The sequence below is a fragment of the Cynocephalus volans genome, chromosome 4 (genome assembly GCF_027409185.1).
Source record: "Cynocephalus volans isolate mCynVol1 chromosome 4, mCynVol1.pri, whole genome shotgun sequence".
NCBI lineage: Eukaryota > Metazoa > Chordata > Mammalia > Dermoptera > Cynocephalidae > Cynocephalus > Cynocephalus volans.
This window is the reverse complement of record NC_084463.1, coordinates 81,123,197-81,137,753: the sequence shown is the minus strand read 5'-3', so window position 1 is coordinate 81,137,753 and position 14,557 is coordinate 81,123,197. Positions and strand designations below refer to the sequence as shown.

Sequence of the window (14,557 nt, the reverse complement as noted above, 5' to 3'; positions counted from 1 at the left end):
ATGGATTTGGGTTGGGTTTTTTTGTTTTTTGTTTTTGTTTTCTTCATATGTCAAGATTAATTAGCACAACCCTCTGGAATTTGGGATTATTTATTTAATGTCTTCCTGTTCTGCTGTAGCAGTCTCACTTTTTCCGTTTTGTCTTAGGGGTCATCACTGCTGCAGATATTCTTGATCGGGAGACAATGGGATCATATTGGCTGACAGTGTACGCCACGGACCGCGGTGTTGTTCCACTCTATTCCACCATTGAGGTCTACATTGAAGTGGAAGATGTGAATGACAATGCCCCACTGACCTCGGAACCTATTTATTATCCTGTTGTCATGGAAAATTCTCCAAAGGATGTATCTGTCATTCAGATCCAGGCTGAAGATCCTGACTCCAGTTCCAATGAAAAACTGACATACAGGATTACAAGTGGGAATCCTCAGAATTTTTTTGCCATCAATATCAAAACAGGTAAGGAAATGCTTGTATGACTTTTTTTAGTTGGTAGTCCAGCTTATAAATTTATTGGTCTGACACTTCTTATTGTCTAGAGAATAGGATCCTTCTTTCTGGGGATAGTTTCTGAAAAGGTGAGCATTCCTTCTCTCTGTTTGGTATGTTTTAATTCCACCTGATACTCAGGTGAAATGGTCTAATAGGACTCAGAGGCTTTCAGAGATAGCCTTAAATTTGTTTTATTCATAATAATAAAATGTGGTTCCCTAGCCACTCAGAGAGCCTGGGACAGAATAGCCTGGCCTGTGCTGGGTTCTTGGATAAGCTGACTTTGTGACACCTCTATCTCCAGGAATTTCTCCCTTGCTTGGCTTCAGTCCACCTTGTTATAAATGATTTCCTTAAAGCCTTAACTTTAAGCCCCTGATTTTTTGTGATTCCTGTACTATCCATCAGTGAAGCATTAATGTTCAAAAGAACTTCCAATGTCTCAATCTTTACATAAAATGTGTTAAACTTTAATTTTCTGGTCTTGCACTCAAAAAGTTTCAAGAGATTCTAATGAAAACTTAATTTGTTGAGTAAGGATCAGAAGGTCTGGGATCAGTAGCAGAAGTGGAGTTTGGTTGAATGCATTCTGAGACAAGTAAATTTCAAAGTTCATTGCATTCTTGTGATTTGCCTCTTTTAGATCTGAACAAGGGAATAAAACACTCAGTAAGAGTTGTGATGGATGGGCTTTTAATTCATTGAAATTTAGAATAATGTAAATTTATTTCATCCTGGACAAGTGAGTTGATGCTGATCAGAAGTTAGACTAGGTTGGTGTTGGTTGGTGTGGACAGACTTGGATTTCCTGATGAACTACTTATGTGTGTAGTTGATAGTTATTTCTCCTGCCTATATTTGTCAAAGTAGAAACATACAGCTGACCCCAAGCATTTTATATATGTCAGCTTCCTGTTACCATAATTTGAAGAGAATGCCTGCTTTTTTTGTTTTTATAAACCATTGATTTTCTTTAATTATGAGCAGTTCAGTCATTTTGTTAAGCAGACTTCTGCATTTTAACTGTTGAATCAGGATTTGATTTGTGTTTCATTTAAGACAAAGGGTGGTCATCAGCTATCAGTACCTGATTGAGGCCCACTGGTACCTGAAGGAGAGGACTGAGATTTGGAGCCTGCCGCAACCTTCTAGAGCCCCATTAAGTGGGGAAAACTCCCCATACTGTGCTTGGGAAGCCTCTCCTGCTTCACTTTCTTGCTATGGCAAAGAGCTACATGGAAAGTGGTGACAGAGAAATGAATTCAAACACTATAAATTCAAGAATGAGGGTGAGAAAAGAGGGAGAGAGAGAGAAGGAGGGAGAGCTGGAAGGAGGGAAAGAGCAAAGACAGAAAAAGGTCCCATCAAGTTGAGGATCCAGACATCTTCACATTTCATAGCCGGTGCAGTCTGAAATACCTGCAGTCAGATTCTGCGTCTTCCGTCTTGGTCCCGCTGCCACTTGAGAATATAATTGGGCCTGGGACCCTCTTTTTAAGAAGTTAAAAGTCAGTGTAAAAGAAGAGTTTCAACTTTTCTTTTCCTCCACTTTAGGACTGAAAATAAACAAAGACTAACTGTCCCAGGGAAGAATTTGGGTTGGATTTGAAAAACTTTGACTATACATTGTGTGCAGAGAAGAACAGGTACACTCACATAACTAAAGCTGTTTTGTATGCAGCTTTTAAAAGTTTGCACGTGAACTTTCAAGAAGCCCTGTATCATCACAGTTTGGCCTACATTACATAATAAGAACCTTAATCATGTTTATAATCTCTTGGTCCTTGCCATCAATTTTTTTTCTTGTCATAGATTTTTAAAACTCATTTGTGCTAGGTATGACATTTTTGTCTAACTTGTCTAATTGTCTAATACAGCATACTTTGTAGTTCTCAAACACGTGATAAGAAAATTGTAGATTTTATTTATCCTTTTATTCAATCACCAAACATTTATCATGCCTATTAGTTTTCAAACAAGATCTAATAAATAGGGTTATAAACTTAACACATGGTCCAAGCCTCTCAGAGGCCCAGGGTTGTATGAAACTAACAGACTACTTAACAAATACTTATGATATAGTGAAAGAGTGCAATGGTTAAGTGTGGTAGGGGAGCTTCACTGGATATTGGGTTGACAAGAGTGATGGTCAGGGAGGGCTTCATGGAGGAGGTAACATTTGGGATTAGAAACCCTGGGTCTCACATCCTTGCTCTGTACTTTCTAATTGGGAAACCCCATAGACCACAGCAGGGAAAACAGATTAAATTGGACAGTCCTGGTCTCACCAGCTTCATGACCTTGGGCAAGTTATTGAACATCTCTGAAATTCAGTTTTTAGTTAAAAAGGATTATTGCAAGGAACATAGGAGTCCTCACGTGAAATGCTTAGCACAATGCCTGGCGCAGTGAAATTCCACAGCAAAAGTTGATACCCCATCCTGACAGCTCGTCTCTAATTACAAGCACATCATTTAATCTCTTTGGACCACAATATCTTATCTGGAAAATGAGAATGACCTTGCTTACACTACAGGGGTTGCTCATGAAGATTTGAATGTCATGATGTGTTTGAAGGCTGTTGGTAAACTTCAAAGCTCTTTAAGAATCATGTTATTACTATGCCTATTTCTAATGAGATTCACAGAACCACAAGCCTGGTGAAACTCTCGTTAAGCATGTTGCTCTTAAGTATGGTGCTGCCTGGGGAGCAGCCTTCAGCCAGCTCAGTGAACTCTCTAATAGAAGCCTTAATATTTGGCATGTCTTCCTGTCTCTCTAAAATTTTTTGTCTGAAATAGTTACATCAATATAACATTTTTCAGTAATAAAGCAGGAGTTGTAGCAAACCAGTGTATTTAGAAAAGATTTATGCTTTAGGGTTTTTTCAACTGTATGTTGACTCTAGTGAACTGGCCTTTTAATTCCTTTCTCTGCGGTAGAGCTGAAATTTTTAGAGTTTTGTTTTGTTCTTGCAATGTGCTACATAATAAATAAAGATTAAAATGATTAATGCAAACTCAAATAATGTCAATACTTATGGTCTACAGATAGTAGCAGATAACAGATGTCCTTGATCCAAAAAAGAAGAGACATTTCGTTATTGAACACTCTGTTCTCTGCACAAAGAACTGTTCGTGTTTTTTTCTACCAGACCTAGAATTATGTAGAATCAGTAGTCTGTGGACTTTCATCAGTAATTCCTGTGGCTTAAGAAGAACAACAAAGGCTGTAATGCTGTGAGGTCTTTCTGGCCTGTACAGAGAATCCTTGATTAATTCCAGGCTGAGCAGTTGAATTCAATCAAATGCAGCCTCCTTATTTATGCATGTTTTAGGAGTAATGGAGGCCTATCCCCTGCTCTGAGGAGGAGAAACCAACAGTCTGGTGTTCAGTTGCCTCTTCTGGTGAGCAGGAACTTTGCTTCCTTCTAACACTTGTAAGGAAATCCAAGCTGACCACTCATTGGTCATCGGGGCTGATTTGGAGAAGAGGGGTGAAAAATTCCTCTAGAGCTTTGGAATGTTTATTTCAGTCGTGTCTACTGTGTGGAAACAACTTAGCACAGGGCCAGCATGCCAGCATTTAGTAGAGCACTCAGTAAACAGAATTATTATTATTACTATCACCCCATATTCCCCTTTAGGAAAAAGTTTGCTTAGCTCCAAGCATACTTCTTTTGGACTCCACTGTCTTTGAGGAAGGCATCATTGGAAGGCAGACATACCTTGCTGTTGGAAAAGTGAAGGTAAATGGTCAGGGCCCCTCAGATGTTCAGAATCTTGCTGAGCATTTGATGTAAATATGCATGTGTGCCTAGCTGTTCCTTGGTTATTGTCTGATGTAATTGCACATGTGTGCCGAGGTGTTCTTTGGTTATCTGACTTGCACCCAGGTGTTCCTGGGTTATCGGGCTTAAGTATAAAGGACAAGTAGCTCTGATCTAGTGCCCCTGCCCCTGGTATGCCCTGGGAGGGGGGGCCACAGGGAAGCCACTACTGCTGCTGGAGGCTGGCTGTTGCTGCCAGTGCCCCCAGGATGCCCCAGGAAGTCACCGCTGCTGCTGTTGCTTCTGCTGCTACTGCTGAGGAAGCTGAGGACTGAGCTTGCTTTGGAATAAACCTGTCAACCCTCCAATGGCTCCTGGGATCTTTCCCAATTATCTAGCTCGTAGCCTGCATGTGAGGTATCTGGTGACGCAGCTTGGCATGTGAGGGGTCTGTGACCCAGTCTGTACAATGGGTTTGAAGGGTCTGTGAGCCCTAGTCTGACACTTGCCTTTCTAGTTGCTATGTAGCCCAGAACCTTCAATTTGGTTTTATAAAGTTCATTATATACCGCTGTTGATCTAGACTCTGGGTGTTGGTGGAATGGGTGACATAACAGAAGTACAAGACAGTTTTTGCACTCAGGGAAGTTAATCAGTCTCATGGGAAAGATAGGACCATCCCACATATGACATACTCGTAAGGCAGCCAAATAAGGCAGTTTATATCAAAGAAATGAACAGTTGAACTCTGTGGACTATACACTGTGAACATGTCAGAGCAGCGTGGGGAAGCTGGGGGAGCTTTGCAGACCTGAAGTGGGTCCTGAAGAACGGGTTGATCTGCAGAGAAAGAAGCCAGACAGCTACCCAGGGAATGTAAGTGAGTTAAGGGGGCCTCGAAAGCCCATCCGTTGCTACTTGAGCTAGTTTGAGAGGCTTGATATTATTAGAAAGGGAATTTTAAAAGAGTTGTAAATGTCTGGAGTGTTGTAACATATTAGAAGTAGCAAATGTGCACATCCCTTTTCTTTTGTTTCTGAGTTTGATAATGTTTAGGTTTTCAAGAGCATTTTTAAAAAAAATCCTCCTTCTGAGAGGCCTACTTCTTAAAAGAATCATTTTACAGGGAAGTACATGCATGAGAGAGAGCCATTTACTCATTCCTTTGCCTATGTTGAACGTAGGTGCAGGATTAGTATGTGCTGTATTCAGAGTCTGTGTCTATGAAGGGGATCCTTGCTTAATACAGATCTTTCTAGGGTTCGTTATCCAGGGCTTGGACTTTCTAAATTCCTTTCTGAAGTTGCTGTGTCTCCCTTTGACCCATGCTCTGTTCACGGGCATTTCCACCTGTATTTGAGTGGAGGTGAGCTCAGTCCTTTGTGTTCTGTGATCATCGTAGGATAAAACTGAGTACAGCACACTTTCTGTGTGGGTAGACAAGCTGCCCTCCTCTGCTCCCCAACCCCGGGTGATTTGAGAAGAAGAAATCCTCTTTGAAAGTTTCTGCTGTAGGAGTACCTCAAATTCTGCATTTAACGATTGATTTCTTTAGGTGTAGACATTTTTCCCTATAAAAATGGGAGAGGGTAGCTTGTTCAAATACATTGGGTATTCTTGGTTTTTAAAGGAACTCCAGCTTGTCTTTTGGTGTGTGGTATAAAACATAGCAGGGAAGTGTTAACAAGAGCAGAAACAGTGAAATCTAGAGCACGCTTCAGTCTGGTGATAATCTCTTGGTGAGCTCCTTAGGCTACAGATTCCTGGGGTAGAGCCTGATAATTTGCATTTCTGACAAGTTCCCAGGTGATGCTGCTGTTGATCCTGGGAAAGCCTGGTTAGCAAGTCTCTAGACTTTAGTTACCTAAGGGAAACAAAAGAGGGCGGTAACAAGGTGCTGGAGATAGACCTGAGGACAAGGGAGACAACTTTATAAATTATCCCAACACTCTCGCCTTATAGTCTCAGAGTTTTGAGAGTTGACTATGAATTCAAAATATTCTCTCCACCCACCCCCAAAATCAGCTCTCATATCCTTGTTTATACTTCTTGTTTTATTAAGTGGAGAAAAATGAAAATCCTGTTTCTTTGTCCATGAGCAGGACATCACACGGATTCCTAAGACTTGCGGTTAATTAAAAATCTGGGTTATACAATGCTTGGATACACAAGTATTATTTCCAAAAATATGGACTCAAGCAGAATTTCTTACTAAGTGGAGTTTAGACCTCCTTTAATAAACAAATATTATTCAATTTTAGCATATCATTATAAAAGAGTTAGCTCATAACATAGTGGTTTTCAAAAATAATTTGGTATCTCAAGTAAGCTAATCCTTATGTTTACACACAGCTCTAGCTATATTCTGCATAGAAAACCACCTTTTCTAGGAAATCGGAAGGAAACCTTACTTTATGTATAAATATAGAGAATTAAAGGAAAAAAAAAAAAAACAAGGTGAGGAACAAAGGTATAAATATTATTGCTTTTTCCTTAGAGTGAACTTTTGTTATAGTCTCTTATTCCTTGATTCGTTCCGGACAGCATGGCCCTTTCCTATTCGAAAACTAAATTCTCCTGAGCGGATAGAAATGACCGCTGGATGATGAGTTGATATTCATAAGTTCAGGCACAAAGCAGATAATGTAGCGAATGAGTATGTATGAAACTGTAAATCACCCTTGCTCCTTCTTTCAGCCATGAAAGGAGGCCTTGTCCTATAGAACATTAAATTGTGTTCATTTAATCCAACAAGTTCAGTAGAACAAATCGGGCTCATGCAGATTTATCACAGGGGGTTATTTAAATTCAGCGGTGACCTTTGCATCCATGTGAATGTGCTCCAAATGAACAAGGACAAAGGGAACTTTTCTGCACTGTCATTGTGTCCCTGGGGAGGCAGTGCAGTTCCCCCATTTGATCAGCTCACAATTGTGGGCTGGGGGTGGGGATGGGGGGTTCTGAGGGTGCAGAGGGCTTGGTCAGGGTGGGCTGTCCAGCAAGTCAGCATGCTCCCTCCTGGAGTGGACTCTGGCTCTGCCTTCCTGTATCTAGGTTTTGTTTGGATGCTTGTTGTAAATATAAGTACCAATTTCAGAGTTTCTCAACCTCGATACTGTTGACATTTTGGGTTTGGATAATTCTTAGTTGTGGAGCTGTCCTGTGCATTATAATATATTTAGCAGCATCCCTGGAGAGGCCAGTAACACCCCTCCCCCCAATAGCGACAACCAAAGTATCTCCAGACATTGTCACATGTCCCCTGGAGGGGAAATTGCACCCACTGAGAACCACTGAATTAATGTGGAATCCTTTGTAGGATCCCATTTCTTATGGCCCTGAGCAAACACCCTGTACAACATGAAAAAATGAATGCTGGCTGTGGAGGTGTGACGGTATTGTTAACTAAAAAAAAAAGTGTGTTTATTATATATATATATATATATATGTATATATATATATATATATATACATATATATATATATATATATGCATGTGTGTGTATGTATGCATAATAAAATTAAAAAGGGAAGAAGTCCAAAGCTGCCACTCACTACCCTCAGACTCCAGATTCTTTGTATTTTAAAGGGCCTCTGAATACTTTAAATCAAATCTGTTCGAAGAAAAGACAACAAAACAATAACAAAACTTCAGCAGAATAAATGTCGATGAAGTTATCGTTTTCTCAATTCTTAGTATTTGGAGAGGATTTGACTGGTAACAAAATTCTTATCAGAGTCTGTTTTGAACGGCTTTCTCCAGAAAACAGCCTGAAGAGATTATTTTGAGAGTTTCAGGGTTTATTCCCTTGAAATGCTTAAGCAGCTTCAAATCCTGTTTCTGCTTAATGTCAGCCTTCTGATGGATAAATATGTGGATTGTTTCATCCCTGGAATAAAGGTGGATGAAAAAGGGGGGGGAAATCCTTTTGACCTCAGCAGGCGGTTCTGCAGTCATGCATGTGGATTAAGGCTCTCTGAGGTGGTTGGCATCCCTGGTAAGTTTGCAGTCCTCACCTACAAGTCCAGGGAACTGGTACAGTTGTGGGGACTTCAGCGGGTGTCCCAGATCACCGTCTTTGCATACGTCATAGGACTGTAAAAACTTCAACTAAGTGGAACTACTGCCACCATCAGTAATAGGAAGTAATTTGACCCACAAGTTAAGTCAAGTTCTGAAGGACAAGACTGCTAGTTAGGTAATAGCATGTGTTTTAGCCCATTTTTAAGAAACAGATTCAAATTTTGAAGTTAACACGATGGTTACTTGCAAAAAGACTTCTAGGTGCTTCTTTATAAAACTGAATTACACACAGGGGAGCTTTGGTGGAAGGAAGAGAGGACTGAGCAGGTGTAAGCTGAATGATAACAGCATAAGAGAAACGCTGCTGCTGTCCTGGCTGGGGACCTTCCCTGGGCATGTAGGTGGCTGAGAGGCACCTCCCAGAGTGGAGTAACAGAGTGCCGGTCATTCTGTGAGGCTGTGGTGTTGCTCATTTTCCATGCCACTCTGTGTCCAGCTAACCCACTGAGAAGACAAGGGCAGCAGGAGGGTGTTCCTGGGTAGCCAGCCCACCCCCGGGGCTCAGCTGTGGGTGTAGCTGCTCTTGGAAATTACTGAGAATTATTTGGGAGGGTGATAGAGTCATGTAAATAAAGCAGATGATGGAGTTGTATTTATTAAAAACGAGATTGATTAAGGTTATAAATTTCTTTTTTATTTATTATATCTGGGCATTATTTCCACAGCAATAATTTATTGCATTGGTTTATTACTTTCTTTGGTTCTGAGGGAAACAGTGAATTTTAATTGAAACCAATGCCCACCTCTCTCCACTCTTGGATGCCATTGATAGGGAGACCCTGGGTACCCCCTGACTGTGCCCCTCCCTCCTGGTTATGAAAGGAAGGCGGGAAGAGGAGTGGTAACCCAGAACACATGTCTGCTCAGTGCCCTGAGCCATGCTGGCATGTTCACGTATTAGCTCCTTTAGTGATCACCACAATCCTAGAAAGGAATCAGAGCTCTGGGCACATAGGTGACTTGCCCACGGTCCCCCAGCTGGTCATTGCAGAGCTAGAATTGGTCTGATTAATGGTCCTAATGCTAAGAACAAAAGCTATCAAATTTGAAAAACATGACCAAAGTCAAACACATTAATGATCCTAGGACTTTGGAGCTCAGGGAAGTCTTTCAGATAATTGTGCGCACACTCTTTGTTTTACAGGTGTTTTCCCTAAAACACCTGTAAATAGTGTCCCTCCAAAAAATATGTTAAAGTCCTAACCTCTAACCCCCATCCTATACCTGTGAATGTGACCTTAGCTGGGAAATAAGGTCTTCGCAGAAGTAATCAAGTAAAAATGAGATTATACTGGATTAGGTGGGCCCTAAACCAGTGACCAGTGACCTCACAAGAAGAGGGAAATTTGGACACAGACACAGAGGGAAGATAGTATAAGGCAGAAAAGTAATATAATATCCTTACCCATCACAAGATTCATGGCTGGGACCCCTTAAAGCAAAAGACAGGTGAACAAGAGAAAAGCATACAAATTTATTTAACCAAAGTTTTAGGTGACACGGGAGTTTTCAGAAATGAAGACTCAAAGACCCAGAGGAAAACTGTATTATTATGCTTAGGTTTGATGAAGAACGGACAGTTATGTAGAAGCATGATTGGACAGAAAGGGGGTGTGTCCTAATGAAATAAACTGGGGAGCTCTAAGCAAGTCCTATTAGATTCTTCTCATTCTCTTTGTATAACATTCCTTCCCTCCAGATATAGGCAGGACACATGTCACATGAGAGTCTTCAAAAGAGAGGGGGCAGGGGAAGGTCAAAGAGACCTTTCTGCTTCTGCAGTTTTCTCAGTTTCTTTCAGCATAAAATACTCAGTAAGCCAAGGTGCCATGTTTAGGAGTATTGTGTTCTGAGCCCTGACAGCAGCCGTGAGAAGACAAAGGCAGAGGTTTGTGTTAGAAGCAGACCTTGGAGTGATGGTGCCACAAGCCAAGGAATGCCAAGGACTGCCAGCAACCACCAGAAGCTAGGAAAAGACAAGGTGGGATCCTCCCCTAGAGTCTTCAGAGGGAGCATGGATCTGCCAAAACCTTGATTTTGGACTTTCAGCCTCCAGAACTGTATGAGAATAAATGTCTGTTGTTTTAAGCCACGCAATTTGTGGTGCTTTGTTATGGCAGCCCTGAGAAACTAATACAAGGTGCAATTGGGGGTAATAGATGCAAAGGTTGAAGTTCACTTGTCGGAATCAAGGGCAACTGACTCCTCTAGCTCTTTTCCCTAGACCAAATGCAAGAATTTTAGTCGTTTCTGCACTACTCAAGCCTGGATTTAGTCAGATAGTTTTTTGTTTTTTGTCTGTTTTTCAGTGCTTGTCATCTAGTTGAGTTTATTTCGGTAGTTCTAAAAAGGGTAGGAGTTTGATGAGAGACTTCTATGCCACTGAATTACTATGATCATTTCAGGCCTTCTGAAAGATCAGCCACAGATGACAAATACCATGTCTTATGGGAGAGTTTTTATGTAAGACCATGAGGTCATGTGCAAATTACTCTCAATAAATGTTAAATGATATTACCTGTGTATGTACAGAGTTTATTTTAGCTAATTCAGCATCCACATTGTATGATTAAGGCCTTTAGTTGGTGTTTTCAAACTGTAAATAAGTGCTGCTGCATGACACTTTATGAACAGGTTCATTAAATTGTGTCTTACAAGATCTTGACCATCTGCCGCATTGACTTCTCTACATGTGGTCATCTAAATGAAGTTGTGGCTGACAAGTGACCTGTGATGGAGCTAAGGGGAGAGCCCTCTCTCAGGCTTCTAGAAACCTCTCTCCCTATTTTAGATATTTCTACTTCCCAGGAGTAAAATCATATGATGCCTTGGAAAGAGCACCAGTAGTCGTACTAATAGTAGTAGATGGGTTATCTGGATTTTAGTCCAGTCCCTGCCACTGACTACTATTATAACAGCAGACAAATTTACTTCACCTCATAGAGAAGCCACCTGCTATCGATCACGCTGGTGATATCTGCACAGCCCGCAACAGCATCCCTTCTCTCTGAGAACTCACCCCCAATCTTTCCCTCCTTGTCTCAGCCAATTAGATTTGGGTGGACACTGGGACCAGTATTCTCTCTTGCAGGAATTTTTTATTGGGATTCAGAGATAATCTCTGGTTTTAGTGGAACTGAGGAGTTGTAAACCTGAGAACTGTAGTGTGCCTGTGGGCGTGCAGCAGCTGAGAGACAGGCAGACAGACTCTGATAGTCTTGATCCTGAAGACTTTCCAATGTCTGGTCCAGGTATTACTGAAACTCAGCCGTGCTCCTTGTCCTTAGATTCTCTTATACACCCTGTAGTAATAATATATAATTTTGCCATCAAAGTTTGAAATACAAGTAGGTTTCTTTTTGCATGAGTGAAAGGACCTCAATATTGTTCCAATAACAGACTGTTACTGTGGAAACCAGGTCAGGAAAGAGCCTCAAGAAAGTAGACATGGTCCCTAATGTCAGTTACTGCACAAATGTCAAAGACTAGAAGAAGTCTTCAGAACTGGCAATTAGAGGAGAGATCAGTGAAGGGTATTAGTCTTTATAAGTCTCATTATTGCTAGTGTCTTTCATCTACACTACTTGGATGTTGGCCATCACTTTTTATCATTCATTTGTGAAATTCTTTGGATCACGACCTAAACTAACATGATCTCCAACATGTGCTTGAATTAAACCCTGTCTTTCTTTATTAATTGTTTTTAGATGGATATTTGCTGGTTTCAATTTTATCTGTAGTGTCCTGTAGGAAAATGTGCCAACAATCCTGTTAAAAGTGAATCATTCCATTTTAGACAACTCTGCTTACCTTTAACCTTTTCAACAAGATTTACACAATAGCCATCAGTCTTCTCAGAACTTCTTCCTGTGAAATTCACCCAATGCACCCATAAGAAGGATGTATCCTCTTGACTGGAGGCCCATCTCCTTCACAGGCTGGCCATATAGCAAAGAGCCAGTTCCTTACCTTCTTATGGCTCAGGTTCCCCTTCAGTAAAATGGGGATAACTAACTGAGTTGTTGTGAGGATTAAATGGACAAGTGTATTTTATGAAGCACTTAGCCTTGTGCATACAAAGTGCTCAACAGATGTTAACTATCACAGCTATTATTATGCATTCAAAATTCTTGCTGTGCAACAGAATTGGCTTATGAAGAATCCTTTCTGGAAAATTGATGAATAATCAATCTGATTAAATGCCTTGAAAGTCTCCAGTATGTACTACATGTTCATGTTTTATGAGTTCCTGCTGTATACCAGGTACTGTGCCAGGCACAAAGGACTACAAGGAAGAATAAAACACGGACTCTGCTCTTTAAGATCTTACAGTCCAGAATGATTTCACCATTAACTGTCACTTATTGCAACTGTCACACAGCTTTAAAACGAAGAGATTAAGTAAATAATATTAAGGTTTTTTTATGGGACTTTTTTTTCCTAGCAATAATGAATGGTTATAATATTTATTGGTTGTTTTAGGATGGAATGCCTCTGAGAACATAAGTGAGGAGATATAAAATAAATCCATCACATTAGAAACAGACTATTACAGGCAGAAAGTGCTGAGCCTTTGCCAATGCACCATTTTTAAATATGTTGCTGTTGCAGATACTTCAGTTAAACAAGACAAATCCAATTTTACCTCCCACCACTTAAGTAAATTTCTCTTCTCTGTAAAATTTTCTATTTTGTAAAGATGTACTTCATCTTGGCTGTGTACATACTAAAGTGTTCATTTTTTACTTAGTTAAATTGTTTTCTGTCATAGTGAGAAATGCTTTCTTCTGAAGAAATGATGTTCATGCTCGGGAAATGGGGATATTTATTAAAATGGTTTATTAGGAAACTAGATTTAGATGTATATCTACAATTTTAGTATTTGAGTATTTTTAGTGCCAAATGATATTACTTTCAGTATAAAGTAGGCTCGGATAATCAGTCTCCAAATTCTCACTTTTGTACTTAATCAAATATAGTTTGTGTATTTATATTTGCCTGCATATGTTTGGAAATGTTAGAGATATTTTCAATAGAACCCCATCAATGCTTTGCTGGGTTGTAATAGCTAATAAATGACTTAAATTATTTTGTGCTTTCATCCCACTCTGATTTAATAAGGCTTTATGGATTTTAGATTCTGTGCATAGGTGTGGGAGGAACACAAAGAAACAGGAAATTTCTCAGGCCTAAAGGACAAACAGGCTGTTTGCAAGACAAAAACACTTCACAGTGAAAGAGAAACCTGTGTTTGAGGGTGAATCCGAGCTTGTTGTTGAAGTTGCATCTGGAATTTTGGTCATACCTAGTATTTCCTGAGTTGGAATCATCCATAAGTGGTTTTCCCAGATAACTGAAGTTTAACCCCTGAAGTGCCAAAACAAGCAAGCAAACAAAAAAGACTGTATTTCTGGATGATTTTCCAAGGGGTATTAAATGTGTCTTTCAATTTTCCAACTTAAACTACTAAGCAAAATGATACAAGCGGGGCTGGCTTTATGGGCCTGCAACCTATGCCGTCCCATAGGGCCCCCATGCTTAGAAGGGCCACATGCTTCGTTTGATACTGTGCTGTCACTGTCTGGAGGTTCATAATTTTGAATAAGAGGCTTGGCATTTTTATTTTGCACTGGGCCCTGCAAATTATATAGCCTGTCATGGATTCGAGGTTTTCATTTGAACTGTTGCTGGCTGTCTGGGGCCAGCCAGTGCAGTGCTGTTTGAGTCTCCTCTCTCAGTTCAGCTTGCCAGCGCTCACTTCTGTTCTCAGGATGCTGCTGCCTTCTCATTTGCTGCTTCGCATCTGCTGAGACATCATAGAAATAAGGTATTAGAATAGAAAGTGGGCCGCGAATCACTAAGCTCAGAAAGGTGACCTTGAAGACTCCTCACTTAGGGGAAAAATGCGACCGTATCTGTAGCCAAGCTTTCAAGCATTTATTTCCAGGATCAGAGGCCCCTGTCGCTCCTCTCCTGGGCTGATTGCATTGGTGAAGAGGCTGTCTTTGCATAAACATCAGGTGGGACTATACAATTTTGGCTCATTTTCATTAAAGAAAAGTTGTGGTAAGCAAATTATTTAAAAAGCCCACTTTTTTTCAAAATTAATCATAGAAGGTAAGAGGGTAGATGAGGTTTCTTTGAATAAGACTTCTGTTGCATAAATCGTACAGATTACTAAGGTTTCACTGTTGACCATGACAGAAACT

General features: G+C 40.4%; 1 protein-coding gene across 2 annotated transcripts in view; it reads left to right on the top strand.

Moving 5' to 3' along the window:
• The window catches only part of FAT3 (FAT atypical cadherin 3), a 484,546-nt gene that overhangs the window by 153,601 nt on the left and 316,388 nt on the right, over positions 1-14,557 (top strand). For both annotated transcript variants that reach the window (XM_063095304.1, XM_063095303.1), the window contains exon 2: positions 148-462. In XM_063095304.1, the coding sequence (XP_062951374.1) occupies positions 148-462 (315 nt within the window). The remainder of the gene's footprint in view (positions 1-147; positions 463-14,557) is intronic.